The sequence below is a fragment of the Capsaspora owczarzaki genome (assembly GCF_000151315.2).
Source record: "Capsaspora owczarzaki ATCC 30864 unplaced genomic scaffold supercont2.2, whole genome shotgun sequence".
Lineage (NCBI taxonomy): Eukaryota > Filasterea > Ministeriida > Capsasporidae > Capsaspora > Capsaspora owczarzaki.
In genome coordinates, this window is record NW_011887293.1 from 2,209,097 (window position 1) to 2,223,586 (window position 14,490).

The following is a 14,490-nucleotide window of genomic DNA, read 5'->3' on the forward strand; positions in this document are numbered from 1 at the left end:
CCAAGGCAGACGTCGTGTTGACAAGATGGTGATGGCCTTCTTGAACTCGATGCGAGTTCGCGCGAGTGACTTGTCTTCCATGAAAATCCTTCACGGTCGTGGTAAACTTGTCATAGAGTTCCTTGCTCTGAGCATACTCGTTCAACGCTTCCGGAGACGCCATTTCGCCAACAGCAGCGCCGGATGCGGCGGGGGGATTTGGCGCGCGCCACAATCTTGACACCGCCAACGGCGGGGCCAGGCGCTGCAGCGGGCAGAGCAGCAGTTGGGGCCGCAGCAACGGGAGCGGCAGCACCTGGAGCATTGGCCTTCGCTTGAAGTTGCTGCTGGTGGGCTTGAATGGTCGCTGCATTGTCGGCTTCTTGCTTGGCCTGAACAGCAGCAGCAGCAGCAGCAGCAGCAGCAGCAGCAGCAGCAGCAGCGTCCGCCTTGGCGCGCTCGGCCTGCAGCTTTGCTTCCTGTTTGGCCTTCAAATCGGCCTCCTCTTGCAGTCGCGCCTGTTCCGCAGCCACGCGCTGCTTTCGCACGGCAATCAACTGCTGAGCAGCCTGTTCCAATACGGAATGGCGGCTTCGACGCTGCTCGGCAAGCTGCAGCTCGATATCGTCGCTCAACCTGATGTCAGCAACAACAAACCCACACAATAAACACAATACTCGTAAGCAACTCCTCCAAATAAACAAAGACACAGCGCGCACTTCGAATGGACATACGCCGAGCTGCGCATGGCGGATATCTCGCGAACATGGTTAATCTGCCGCTCGCGCTCGGGCGAGAGAATGCTCGCGGGATTGGCGGGATTTTGGGCAGAAAGGGAACCCGTCGGCATGTCGACGCAGGCCTGGAGAAACTGCTCTTGCAGTTGCATTCGGGAGTGTGCTTGAATGTGCTGGATGACAATCTGGGCAGGATTTGGCCGGGTGGCTGGGAAGAGCTCTGCAAATTGAGCCTCGAGAGCAGACATGTTGGGCGTCGATGCTGCAGTCGCTTGGCCGGGCGAAGGATTGCTGCTTGGCAAGAGTCCGGAATGCAACTGGCGAGTGCTCTGGATGTCAAGGCTAGTAGATGCTGCCGACGGCGCAGAAGCACGATGATGTTGGTGATGATGATGATGCAGTTGGGTGGCTGCAGGAGCATCTGGGTGAGTGGCAACATACTCTTCGTCGTCTGTGTTGGTTGTCAGATCCAGCCGCAGCCCCAGATTCGTCGTATTCAATGCGCTCGAGGATGAAGCGGCGTCTGTCTCCAGATCTGGGACGCAAAACCGGCGTACGCTGGGAGAAGGCGCATCGCTGGCTCGAGTCATGGTTCGCTTGACGAGCAGCGGCGATGGCGATGAAATGATGGTGAATGCTTCCAAGGATTGGCTTGGACTTGCTAGAGCTGCTGGCGACGACGCGATGCCTCGACGCTCGACTGACAATACTCGTCTGCCGGTCGGAGTTGGCCTTGTGCTGCCAGTGGGTGTGCGTGCAATCCTTGTGGCAGACCCCGGCTGCTGCTGCTCGCCCTGCTCTGAGCCTGCGCTTTGACTCTGGCTCCGAATTGAGACGACTGCAGGACGCGGTGATGCGCCTCGAATGTCGCCCGCCACGCGTCCTTTGTCCTGAACATGCTCGTCGTCGTGGTCGTCGTGGTCGTCGTGGTCGTCGTGCAAGTCGAGCTCGAACGGGATGGCCTGCTCGGCCGCGCTCTTGATGGGTGTTATAGTTGACCTGGGAGACGTCCATGCAGGCTGCTGTCTCTGTGCCAGCATTGTCGGCGTGGCTGTCCTGGGGCTGTTGGACGGCGATCCCGTCACCGAGAGGGGGAGCGGCGGCAGGCTGGCAGCGATGGCTTCGCGATCCTCGCGGGTGATTGGCGTCCCACGGCGCGACAACAGCGGCGCAGGAGATGCACGTGTGAACGGCAGGCCACTACTCGCGCTCCCGGGTGGCAGGCGAGGCGACGCCGATCTGCTCGTCGGGGTTGGCGACGCGACTTCCATTGTGTGAAACTCGTTTCACGCTTCAGTTCCAGCAGCGCACAACGTTCCTGTGGGATGAGCAATAGAGGACTGTGCTTTTTGTTTGTGCTTGCATGCAAAGTCAAATCGTATTCAGTTAGTAAAATTGGAGGCCCACGATGTAAATTGGTAGATCTATGTATACAAGGCTGTTTTTTTTAAAAAGGTAGCATGAAACCCCCAAAATATGTCGTTCATATCCACCACCGTGTCCTACGTCGCTTTCCGCCGCTGGTGCTCTGATTGTGTGGTTTACACCATGCCATCAGTGTGCTCGAGGCTCGGGGGCGCAGCGGAAGTGCGTTGGGCGGCGGGGCGGAGCGAGAAAAGGAGCAGTTTGTGTCGCGATGTGATTTCTCAGCCAAGCTTTTCCCAGCCCTCAATCTGTGCCACTGCTACATTCTGTTGCGGGTTCATCTTGTCCAACAATAATCGGGCCGCAGTAGAGGGCGAGTAGCCCCAGCACGCTTGGTTAAAAAAAAAAAAAAAAACCAAACAAACAAAAAAACAAAACAAAAAACCAAAAACAACTCTTGCATGTCCAAACCGAGTGCTGAACTGTTTTATGCACTCTCTCAGCTTCCGGCTCCTCCTGCCCCTACCAGCCATTGTCCCGATCTCCGATCTAAAGAATTATTTGATGTGGTGTGGCAGCCCGCTGACACTGATCTGCTGCGACGAGGTTGCGTTGACCGTCACACCTTCTCGCGGCCGTACAGGCGCCGGCGAGACAGCAGCGTGTGGTCTGATGCACCGAGTGGCATGGACACATGGTCTACTCTCTCGGGAGGGGGTTGCAGGGCAGGGGAAAACAATTGCAGAGCTCAGCGACGCGATGGGAGTGAAAGACATGGCGATTCTACCTTTTTAAAAAAACAGATTTATAAATAATAATCCAAAAAACCAACCATAGAAAATCCAAAGTCAAACTCTCTTAATTCTTGCTGCCAATCCACTTCATTAAATGGAAAGACAAAGCAAGAAGAAGAAGAAGAAGAAGAAGAAGAAGAAGAAGAAGAAGACTTTTTTTTTTAAAGGATCATTCTTTTTTTTTTTTTTTTTGATCCAACCTTTTTTTTTTTTTTTTTTTTTTTTCAATAGAGATTTGCAGCGTGGTCGGGCAGCACGCTTTCTCTCTCTCTCTCTTTGGTCCACCGGTCCACTCCATCGCTCAGCCCCCCTCCCATCACCCCTCTGCCTTCAGTTCATCCATCACCACCACCACCACCACCCACCCACCTCGCGTCAATGTCAAGCGCTGCTGCTGCTCGTGCGGCTCAGCTCGCCGTGGTGAGGAAAACAGCGGCCGCGTGCAAGATCTCGAGATCTGCTTTTGCTGCTCCTTCCCGCTTCCTGTCGTCCAGCGCCACTGCCTTTGCCCGGAAGCGCCCGTCCGCCGCCGGTTTCGCAAAGCCCACTACTCCGAGTGCCTCGACCACTCCGGCTACCTCGACCACTCCGGGTGCATCTACTTTGACGTCGACTCGCACCAAGGCTGCCGCGGCTGCCGCCGCTGCTGCCGCTGCTGCTACCGAGTCAGTCATCGACCCCCAACAGCAGCGGGCCATCAAACGAGCGCTAGTAGATGTTGCTTTAGAGGCACGTTTCGACAAGCTGGCCAACTCCAACCCGCACAAGTTGACGTACGAGAATCGCATCCTAAACAATTGGCAACCCGGGACCGCCAAGGACACTTTGGATGCCGCGGCAACGTACAACCCCGCCAAGCCACACTCTCGCAAGCTTGCGCCAGCCATTGGCACAGTCCCGCAAGTCGGCCCCGCATTGCCAAAGCCCGTCAATCCCCTCACCGCCCAAGGCCTCACTCGCCTACAGCTCCTCGGAGCTCAGCTCAGGGGCGATCTGGTGGACGAGCCCCAACCACCAGTCCCCGCCCATGTTATCAAGCAGTTGCAACACCCCGATCTTGACGTGTCGCCGAGCAAAATTAGTCGCAAGAAGCAAATCGAGCAGGCGGTTGCCCGCGCCATGCCCGACGAGCTCCGCAGGAACATTGATCAGAAAAACCCCAAGGTCAAGGCGTTTATCAAGCAGACCACCGAAGAGCACGAAGGCTTCCAGTTTGACCGACTCGACAGCGCCACGGCCGCCGGCGAGAAGCTCCCTCACGGCGACCCAACCGTGACCAACAACCCCAGCGCCCTCATCATCGAGTCCTCCTTGTACAAGCAGACGTACGACCCGACGTTTTCCCAGCGCACTGGTGTCATTGCTACCAAGGTTGGCATGATGCACACCTGGAACCACTGGGGCCAGCGTCTCCCTCTCACTGTGCTGCAAATCTCGGACGCTGCCGTTCTCGACTTCCGTGTCCCCGAATCACACGGCTATACTGCTTTGCAGGTACGCACATCCAATCCCCTCTCTTGGTTTGACATTCACCCGGCTTCCCCGCCACCTTTCCGCCACCTTCTCTATTCCGATGAGGAAATATACTTACAAATGCTCTAGAATTAATCCGACATTCAGCCACGCGTGTTATGACGCATGGTTGCTGACGAGACGTATCCATCTGACGGAATTTTTTTTCCCTACTTTAACTTTTCTTTCCCTAATCTCCATATCGTCCTTTGTTCTCTTCTTTTCGACGTTGCTAACTTGTTTGAGTTTTTTTTGCTCCTTAGATTGCCGCTGGTGAGATCAAGCAACCTGCGAAACACGTCGAGGTGAGTTTGATTCGTTTGCTCTTGGCAAATGCCTTGTTTTTGAAGGGTTTTCTTTTTAATTTCCATTGGTGCTCACCTTGGTCATAACTCTTTTTTTTTTTGTTTTGAACAGGGTACTTTCCGAAGGGTTGGCCTCACTGCCCGAAAGCACATTCACGAATTCCGTGTGACTGCCAATGCTCTCATTCCACCGGGCACCCGTTTGTACGCTGCGCATTTCATTCCCGGCCAGCATGTGGACGTTCTTGCCAACACGTAAGCCGTTCTTCTCGCTGATGTTTTATTGCATGTCTAGTTCGTTTGCAAAGTACATCCATGCTAAAACCTTTGTTTTTCTTGGTTTTGTTTTCAACAGTAAGGGCCGAGGATTTGCAGGTGTCATGAAGCGCCACGGCATGAAGGGATCTCCCGCCTCTCACGGTCATTCATTGGTCCATCGCGCTATGGGCAGTTTCGGCGGTGGCGGTGTACGTTCTCTCTTGCACGACCTCTGGTTTTTTGATTGATTTCTTCAGTGTGACTGACGCTTTTTTTCTGGTTTTTCAATTCTTAGGGCATGGGCCGTGTTTATCCAGGCAAGCGCATGGCAGGTCATATGGGTACCATTCCTGCTATGCATCATAATCTGTTGGTGAGTATCTGTTTCGCCTCGCTTTGATGGAGTTTGATTTGTTCTCTGACAAAGTGTTTTTTTTTTTTGTTTTTTTTTGGGCACTTTTGTTGCAGGTTTATCGCATCAATACCAAGCATAATCTCGTCTATGTCAAGGGCAGTGTACCTGGCCCTCGCAAGGCGTTTGTTTATTTGCGCGATGCCGTTCGCGCACCAAACAAGCGATTGCTGCTTCCTTTCCCAACATACTATCCAAACCCTTTGAGGCCTCTTCCCGAGGAGATTACTTGCCCTCCGCCGAGCACTGAGGCGGGCAAGGTGTAAAAAAAAAACCCCATCCTCGTTTCGATCCTGCACAGTTTTGCAATTTTCTTGTACCATCAACAAACGCGTTTATCCAAACTCCTTTTCTTTCCGCTTGCATTTTTTTTCAAGATGTAATTCTTGTAGCACACGTGTAATAGTACCCGAAATAATGACCAAACAAAACTCCCGACGACAAGCAAACAAATTCCACCTCAGTGCTTTCGCGGGCGGCGACCATTCTGCTTGTTGCTTTGTTGCTTGCCAGCGTGGACGGGCTCTGCAGCAATTCGGACACGCTTGCCTGCGCTCTTTTCAGTGGCAGCGTCATCATCAGCGCGACGCTTGTCACGAGGTGCAGCTGCTGGGCCCGATTGGGTTTGTTTTTGCAGCGGACGACTGGGAACGGGCGCAAACTTGGCTTTGGCGTTCTTGGGAGGCAATTTGGCCGCAACCGCTTCCTCCTCGGATTCGTCTTTGTCTTCGTCGTCCTCTTGTTCGTCATCATCCTCTTCGGCGTCATCCTCGTCGTCATCCTCTTCCGGAGCGTCCTGGAAGTGCTCCTCCTCGCTGTCATCTTCCTCCTCATCGTCCTGATCGTCTTCCTGGTCTTCAGCATCGAGCTCATCCTCCTCGTTGTCAGATTCATCCTGATCGGCCTGCTCCAACGCAACGGCAGCGGCGTGCTCGATTTGCTGCTTGCGCTTTTCTTGCGCGCGAGCAATCGTCTCTGCCTCGGTGGCGCGAACTTTTGCGCGTGCTTTGGTCTTGCCGTCGGCGATGGCCTCGTGCAGCTGGCGCCTCTCATCGCGCTTGACTTGCTTATCGGCGGCAGCCGTTGTAGTCTTTTCTGCATGGGTGGCCGGGACGGTGGTGGCGAGGCAGGTTAGCCGGCCTCCCGTGTACTCTTGCACAAGGCAGTCCTTTGCCGTTTGGTGCACGTTCTTGGCTGCCGGATCCACGTTCCAGACCTTGATAAAGCAGTCAGAGCTGGCACTGACAAGGAGGACCGAAGTGGCGTTGCTCGGGTGGGGCAGCACGGTCAGCCCGCGGACACTGCAAAACAACACACCGATTTACCGATTGAGAGACATCAGAATCAGCAATTGAGACCGATGCATCAGAACAATACGTGTTTGCAACGCTCCTCCTCCGCTCCCCCGCCTCCTGACTGTGTTTTTTTCCCCTGCGTACCGGTTGCTGTGTCCCTTGATTGTTTGAAGAACCTTGCCATCCCGCAAAGAGAGGATGGAAATGGCATCCTCTTCGCCGCCGACTGCCAAATGGTCGTTATCAATAAAGCAAGCAGCGAGAATCCGACGCTTGCACTCAATTTTCAAAACTTGCTCGCCGTCCTGACGTTAGAGGTGGTTGTTGTTCAGTAAGCGAGCACTTTCCTCTGCGGCAACTCTTGGAGGCGACAACACTTTCCGACTCCAAACATACGAGGCAACGGGTCGCAATCGTAACTCACCTCCACGCGGTACAAAGCGACGGTCTTATTAGTGATCAACATGTACCGATCGCCATCGGGCGCCCACTTGACGAGATCAAACTCGGCCTTGAGATTGGTCACAAACGCGCAACGGCCCTTGAGCAAGTTCCAGGTCCGCATGTGCTTGTCTTTGGAGACAGTAAGAGCCAAAGCGCCTGTGGGATGAACTGCAATAGCGTTGATCGGGCCTCTGGAGGTAGGAAGGGGAGGAAGGAGGGGAGAACGAAAAGAGCGCAAGAAGTGAGTGGTGGGAAACAAACTCCATCAGCTCGAAAGGCAGCCCGAAAGCAAAATGCATACTGATGGCCCTTCATCATTCGCAGACACTCCCAATCCTTGGTACGCCAAATGCAGACAGCGCCGTCATCGCTGGCACTGAGCAGATGCGAGTCCTTGACAAACTCGAGTGCGGTGATAGATCCTACGTGAGGAGCTCTTCGATGAGTCACAAGTGATACGAGCAACAGAGTCAGAGCACTCGCCACATGACATTTTGCCAAACCTTCGTGCTTGATCATGAAGCCGAGTTCCTTCTTGCGATCAATGTCATACAATCTGTCGAGCGATCCCATTCACAAAAAGGGTCAGCGAAAACGCGACTCCCAGCATGCTCCAACAAGTCAACAACATACTTGATTGTTTCGTCAGTGCTGCCAGTGGCGAGCAGTCGGCCACCACCGAGCGCGACGGCTTTGATGCATCCAGTGTGCGCAGGGTAGACGTACTTGGCGACCAGTTGAAGCGCCTGTCAACCAGCCAAATCCAACACACAAAGTCAGAACCATCTTGGCCCGACTGGACATTCATCATGCTAATCGTTCAGCAGTTTGGGGGTCGGGTTGTGGTGTGTGTGTGTGTGTGTGTGTGTGTGTGTGTGTGTGTGTGTGTGTGTGTGTGTGTGTGTGTGTGTGTGTGTGTGTGTGTGTGTGTGTGTGTGTGTGTGTGTGTGTGTGTGTGTGTGTGTGTGTGTGTGTGTGTGCGGTGTGATGACACTAGTGAGCACCATGTGGAACACACGAGTTTGACGCGAAATCAAAGCGAGTCGCGCGCCAAAACCCAGAGCTTGTCGAGTGACTAAAAGCAGATCAGACATGAGCAGTGCCAGCTGCTGCTGATACTGAAAGAGGGGAGCGGAAGGGAGGAAGAAAGGGTGGAGTTCAAGCTTACAATGCCATCGAGCGACTTGAGGCTGACTGGTCCAGAGGGTGCTGAAGCGTTGCTGCTGCTGTTACTGCTGCTGCTGCTGCTGCTGCTGCTGGAGACACCAGGTGCCGAGAACGGAGTGTCGGCTGGGGCGACGAGCGAGACGGACGACGCGGGGACGGCAACGCAGTCAAAGCCGTACAGCGTGCGATCGTACGAGCCAGCGGCAATATGGAAGAGGGTCTGCTGCGACATGGATGGGTCCAAAAGCAAATACAAAACAGGGAATGAGCAAATTCAAGTGCTTACAAGGATGAGATGAGAATGGGGGCAGGTGACTGGGAAAGGTCTGAGAATCGCGGCCTGTTTTGCTTTGTGATTCAGTGAAAGCTTGCGATTGCGATCAAACCTCATCGCGTGCGTCTGCGTCAGTACTCGCGCAATACAAGACGAAAAGACGTGCAAACTATGGTGATCGAGTTCCAAAGCACTGCTGGGGTGACTGTTGCATTGAATCTCTCGCTGAACAAGCCGAGACAGAAACGAATCAACGCCCAAGCGAATCTACAATCTCAGTTCTTCAATTCTTCAATCCTTCAATTCTTCAATCCTTCAATTCTTCAATCCTTCATCAATCCTTCATCAATCCTTCATCAATCCTTCATCAATCCTTCAATTCTTCACATTTAAAATCTTCACTCATTTTTTTTTTCTTTTTGACACTTTTTTTTTTTTTTTGCTTTTCAGCTGTCTTGTTTTTTGTTTTTCGGTCGACCATTTTTCGAACAAGCAACGCACACTCAAGCAACAAAACAGCTCCAATCGACACGACACGAACATCCCCAACGCTCAACACTTTGCTTCATCGACAGCAGCACACACACACACACAAAAAGCGACAACACACAAAAAACACACCAAAAGCGACGAATCGCGAGTCGAGCATCACAAGCGACTCTTTCTGTTCCACTTTCAGACGCAGACACACTCGCACAGAGACACACGCAACCTCAACGTGGTGCTTGTGTGGTGTTGACGTCCGACAAACGCGGGAAGGCGAGGCGAGACGAGACGAGACGAGACGAGAGCGACAGAAAGAGGAGTAGTAGTCAAAAAAACACACAATGGAAGAGACTCGCTCGCGCGCTGGTCAGGCCAAGCAGCAATGCGAGGCTGCGCTGGACGAGGCCATCACGCAGCTGTCGACGGAGGTCGGCGAGGCACAGCTGGACGACCCCGACTTTATGGTGGCACTGACCACGCTGAACGAGCTGTCGCAGCGGGTGCTGGAGACGACACTTGACGCCTACACGCCAGACCTTGTCAAGCAGGTCTCCACCGCCATCCAGGACCTCAAGCGCTCGTGGAAGGCGTCCTGGGGCTTTGTCGACCGCATCACGAACGTCATGCTCAGCGTCAACCGGCTCACCCGCATCGTCACCCAGCTCATCGAGGCAAAAACTGCGCCGCCGGCACCAGCAGCAGCACCAGCAGCAGCAGCAGCTCCTCCAAAGCCCCAAGCCCAGCAGCCGCCAGTCATCATTGCGCCGTTGCTTCCTTCAACGCCAAGCACGACCGAGGTAACCACAACAGCACGTCACAAATCCATTCGTTGGCTTTTCTTTCTTTCACTTTGACCAGAGTGAGGATTTTCCCAACTGCTGCGTAGATTGATTTTTTTTTTTTTTTGAGTTTTGTAAGGAGTTTTCCATTGAGATTTTTTTTTTTTTTTTTTTTAGGATGTGTGTTTCATTTCCCCCTTTTGTTCTCCTTTGCGTTTGCGATCGTGCTCGATTTGCAGATGCATTCAGATTCGAGATTGCATTCGTCGATGCTTCAACTTAATCGCTTTCATCATCATCATCATCATCATCACTTGCTTTTCGAAACGATCTTTGCTTTGATTTTATTGACCAACAACACTCACAATGCGCGCTTTTTTTTTTTTGGTCTATGCATAGTTGAGCAAGCTGCCAACACTTCCAGTGGCAAAGGCGTTGACGTCAAGCCCTGCTCCTCAACTCACAAAGAATGCTCAAGGCGGAGCATCATTGCCACCAATCACCGTGGCCGCCGTGGGCGAGCAAACGTCAGTCATGTGCCGAATCTGCGAAAAGGAAATCCAAGCAGCTGTGATTGCCCAGCATTCGCCACAGTGTGCTCGACTGCACAAGTGCATCGAAACCCTCGAGTCGTGCGACGAAGAGCTCCTCACGATTCACAGCACGCTCGAGCGGAGCATGTACAATCTCTCGCACCAGGCTCCTTCTTCGGGCGCTGTCAGCACATCGGCACCTCGTTCGACCAAGGCAGAGATCGAAATGGTGGAACAGCTCCTCGGGTCGGTCAAGCAGCTGCTGGAGGTTGAAAGCAAGAAAGGGATTGACATTGACGAGGAAACGCAAATCATCCAGTCCAACATTAACCGTCTCCCAGACTTGAACAACTTTTTGGCCAAGCACAAGCGCGACCTCCTGAGCAACTGCGAGAAGCGCTCCGACGCCATCATCACCAAGGGCGAGGTGCTGCAGAAATACCACGCCATTCTCTACGCCTTCCCTTCCAACCCTTCCGGATCCTCGCCAGTGGCCGGTACTTCGACGAACGCCCGCGTAGGAGCACTGCCGAGCATCAAGGAGTTCAACTTTCTCAAAACCATCTCGCGAGGCTCGTTTGGACACGTGTACCTGGCCAAGAAGCGCGCAACCGGCGACTACTATGCCATCAAGGTGTTGAAAAAGATGGATCTCGTCCGCAAAAACCAAGTGGAATACGTGCGACATGAGCGTGACATCCTCTCCAAGCTCAACAGCCCGTTCATTATCAAGCTCTACTACTGCTTCCAGACGGTCGACTTTCTCTACATGGTCATGGAGTATGCGAACGGCGGCGACGTCTTCTCTTTGCTGCGCTCCGTCTCTTGCCTGGACGAGTCGTGGGCGCGATTTTACGTGGCCGAGTTGGTGTTGGCCCTGGAGCACATCCACGAAATGGGCATTGTTCACCGCGACATCAAGCCCGACAATTTGCTCATCAACCGCGATGGTCATATCAAGCTGGCTGATTTCGGTCTTGCTCGGCACGGGCTCGAGTCGTGCCATGCAAAGTCCGTGCTGGCCGCGCAAGCGCGGCAGCAGGCCAGGAACGGGCGCAAGGCAAGTGCTGAGCATGCAGATGGCGTCGTGGCCCACAAGCTTGGCCAGTCAGCGGCCACTTCTACCTCCAGCATGACTTCTCTCGGTTCGCCGGCAGCACTCTCTTCGAGTGGGCTTTCCCCGATTTCCTCGTCCTCGTCGTCATCGTCGGAGCTGAACGTTTTTGCCGTCAACCGCTCTGGAATGGTCGAATCCACCATCGAGGACGTGGGTAGGATGTTTGAACAGCCTGGATCAATGGCATCGGTGGCCATCGCCGCGGCCGCGCGCGCCGTTGCCGATCGCGGCAGCACCGCCATCCCGCGCAGTGCGCTCGAGTCTGTCATGCGTGCACATTCGATCGCCATTCCTGATGGGACCAAGGGCGATTCGGCCGTGGCTACTGCGCTGTTGGACGTGCGCTCTGCCGCAGCCAAGGCTGCAGCGCTTCACCCAGGTCCTGAGGGTGGCTCTGCTGGCGGGCTGCGCGACCGATTGTCTGTGCGACGAAGCATCTACCAAGAGCACATCTCGCGCGCCGCCCTGTTCAGCTATGTCGGCACGACCGACTATCTTGCACCAGAAGTCATCCTGGGCTCGGGCCACGACACGGCAGTCGATTGGTGGGCGCTGGGCGTGTGTCTGTTTGAGTTTATCGTGGGTGTCCCGCCATTCTACGAGCCAGTTCTCCAGGACACGTTTGAGAACATTCTCGAGCGCCGCATCGAGTGGCCATCCGAGCTGTCGCCCGAAGCACTCGATCTTGTCGACAAGCTGCTGCTCGTCAATGTGGACAATCGGCTGGGATCGAATGGCGCTGCCGAAATCAAGGCCCACCCCTTCTTCCATGGCATCGACTGGAACAACCTTGCCAAAGCCGAAGCCTCCTTCATTCCCCTTGTGCGCGACGCCGAGGACACGAACAACTTTGCTGGTGCACATGCCGGTGCGGTCGGCGGGTCTATGATTGGCGGAAAGCCAGTTGTTCTCGCACCTGCCGTGCCTTATGGGTTTGGCATGCAGCAAGACGACGAGCCGGAAGACGGCCTCGAGGAGCTGACCGAGTTGACTGCCAATCAGCAGACGCTTCTCTCAGACCCAGAGAACTTTGGCGGCTTTGCTTTCAAAAACCATTCGTTGCTTCAAACAGTCAACCAAGACCTGGTCGAGCAGCAAAAGGCTGTCCTTCCCACGACGTCCATTGCTGGCCCTCGCGCGGCCGCCGCAAAGCCTGCTGCTGCCAGTGAATCCGTGATCGAACGCGCTTTGACCGTCCTGGTTGCAGAAGATAATCCCGTCACGCAGCGCATTGTTGAAGCACTTCTCAAGACAATGGGCACAAACCCAGTCAAGGCGTTGGATGGCAAGATTGCAGTAGAAAAGGCCAAAGAGGTCAAATTTGACATTATTTTTATGGACATCATGATGCCCGTGATGGACGGTATCGAGGCTGCTCGAATTATTCGGTAGGGATTTCGATCTTCGGTCAATCAGCTTGTTTGCGTTTGGTCGGGGCGGGCGGGGTGTCAGACGGAGTGATTTCTTACGAAATTTGTTGTGCGGTGTGCCTTTTGTTTTTCTTTTTCTTTTGTTTTTCTTTTTCTGTTTCTGCAATTGCTAGTACGGAGGACAACCCCAACACCAAGACACCAATCATTGCTTTCACTGCCATGGGCGAATCCATTCAAGAATTCAGGTCGAAAGGGCTGGACGATTTGCTACCAAAACCGTTCACCAAGACAGAGCTCTTTGGGATGGTTCAAAAGTGGGGCAAGCCTTCCACCGCATGAGCACAAGTACCCCCCTGTCAGGTTATTTCGGCATTTGTTTTTGTCAACCGTATTTTTTGAGAGATCGTTTTTTTTTTTGGCTTTCCACTTTTTTTTTTTCTTGGGTTTGTTTTCTGTTCACAACAATATTAACACTATTGGATTCGCTTCTCGATCCGTCATTGCTGGAAGGCAACACTTCCCTATTGATTTGAATTCATTATGATTTGCATGCTGGTGTGATGGCACGCAGCGTGGCAATTTCACGTTTGAGATTGTCCCGAGCCAGCTTTTCGAGTTCGCCCTTGTAGTGCGCTGTGGTAAAGATCGCAGGCGTCTCGAGGAACTTTTCGAGGAGTTGCGGGCGCTTGTCGTTGTAGATTTGCAGCGGCACATGAATGTACTCTTGCCGAATCTGGCTTGCGTACTTGTCATATTCTAACACCAAAGTCCGTGTGAGAGCGTCGTCCAAATCAAAACCGCCATCCTCGAGGCCTTGGCCATACCTGCAGCAGGCCAAGATAGAACAGACATGTCAAAGTCCAAGAACTTGTGCAGATCCGAATGTCCCTGGACCCGCGACAAGTGCTCGGGAGTTGTGTGCAGCTTGGTTGCCAAAATCCATTCTGCCACTGCATCCACTTTGGCCAGTGGGAGATCCTAGATTGCAGCAAAAATCACCATTCATCAATAATGAGATACGTCGTTTTCCAAATGCCCAAATCACACACATGATGACATGGTGGGATGCGAAATACTCACTGGAAGGTGAACCGCGACCTGAGACCGGAAGAGCTCTGCGCTTTGCTCTTCGTTGTCGTTCCGTGTCGGATCGTAGACAATGTCATGATACACGACTGCCAGCGCTACGAGATCGCCGTCTTTGAGTTCATTCGCATTGACTGCGGCAGTTGTCTGGTCATCAGAATTGGTCATTCGAACACACAGAGTGAGTTTTGTTTTTAGGAACGAGGCTGGCACTCCCAAACCCATTCCCGCTCAGACTCTCTCGAATGATGCGTCGGACAAGCACCAAAGTAGCGTTGCAGCTCGGCACTGGACAAGAGCAAGGCAGGTGGGTGGTGGTGGAAGGGGTTCAGTCGCGTTTACCAGTCTGAGCAAGTCTTCAATATGGGTCAGTGTATGGTAAAATCGCTGAGGCTCAGTGTAACCCTGATGGACACGAGCCCAAAGCGCCTCGAGTGATACATTGCTGCCAAAGGTGGCTGGAAACTTGGCCGCGATGGACGAGAAGAGAAGAAACGCGCCTGACATCAGCCACCCAACGAAACGCTTGTTCTGAGCGAATGAGGACTGGCCATTTTTTTTGGTTGGAAATTTT

The 14,490-nt window shown here is 53.5% G+C and overlaps 5 protein-coding genes across 5 annotated transcripts; 2 read left to right on the forward strand and 3 right to left on the reverse strand.

Moving 5' to 3' along the window:
- On the reverse strand, positions 1 to 2,048 carry CAOG_08556 (hypothetical protein). Its single transcript, XM_011271836.1, has 2 exons — positions 714 to 2,048; positions 1 to 615 (listed from the first exon to the last, which is right to left on the reverse strand). Exons 1-2 carry the CDS (start codon positions 1,985 to 1,987, stop codon positions 111 to 113), a joined length of 1,779 nt encoding a protein of 592 aa, XP_011270138.1. The 5' UTR covers positions 1,988 to 2,048; the 3' UTR covers positions 1 to 110.
- A 1,001-nt stretch (positions 2,049 to 3,049) lies between these two features.
- CAOG_01868 (ribosomal protein L3) lies at positions 3,050 to 5,706 on the forward strand. Its single transcript, XM_004364679.2, has 6 exons — positions 3,050 to 4,369; positions 4,651 to 4,692; positions 4,805 to 4,947; positions 5,048 to 5,159; positions 5,246 to 5,323; positions 5,419 to 5,706. Exons 1-6 carry the CDS (start codon positions 3,254 to 3,256, stop codon positions 5,626 to 5,628), a joined length of 1,701 nt encoding a protein of 566 aa, XP_004364736.1. The 5' UTR covers positions 3,050 to 3,253; the 3' UTR covers positions 5,629 to 5,706.
- CAOG_01869 (hypothetical protein) lies at positions 5,696 to 8,521 on the reverse strand. Its single transcript, XM_004364680.2, has 7 exons — positions 8,270 to 8,521; positions 7,735 to 7,847; positions 7,605 to 7,657; positions 7,403 to 7,523; positions 7,082 to 7,292; positions 6,802 to 6,962; positions 5,696 to 6,663 (listed from the first exon to the last, which is right to left on the reverse strand). The coding sequence occupies exons 1-7, from the start codon at positions 8,498 to 8,500 to the stop codon at positions 5,823 to 5,825; spliced, it is 1,731 nt and encodes a 576-aa protein (XP_004364737.1). The 5' UTR covers positions 8,501 to 8,521; the 3' UTR covers positions 5,696 to 5,822.
- Positions 8,522 to 8,968: 447 nt separating this feature from the next.
- CAOG_01870 (serine/threonine protein kinase 15) lies at positions 8,969 to 13,316 on the forward strand. The gene is made up of 3 exons (XM_004364681.2): positions 8,969 to 9,825; positions 10,207 to 12,845; positions 13,001 to 13,316. The coding sequence occupies exons 1-3, from the start codon at positions 9,370 to 9,372 to the stop codon at positions 13,167 to 13,169; spliced, it is 3,264 nt and encodes a 1,087-aa protein (XP_004364738.1). The 5' UTR covers positions 8,969 to 9,369; the 3' UTR covers positions 13,170 to 13,316.
- Positions 13,193 to 14,453, reverse strand: CAOG_01871 (hypothetical protein). Its single transcript, XM_004364682.2, has 4 exons — positions 14,259 to 14,453; positions 13,911 to 14,063; positions 13,655 to 13,808; positions 13,193 to 13,586 (listed from the first exon to the last, which is right to left on the reverse strand). Exons 1-4 carry the CDS (start codon positions 14,421 to 14,423, stop codon positions 13,369 to 13,371), a joined length of 690 nt encoding a protein of 229 aa, XP_004364739.1. The 5' UTR covers positions 14,424 to 14,453; the 3' UTR covers positions 13,193 to 13,368.
- Between the last annotated feature and the right edge of the window lie 37 nt (positions 14,454 to 14,490).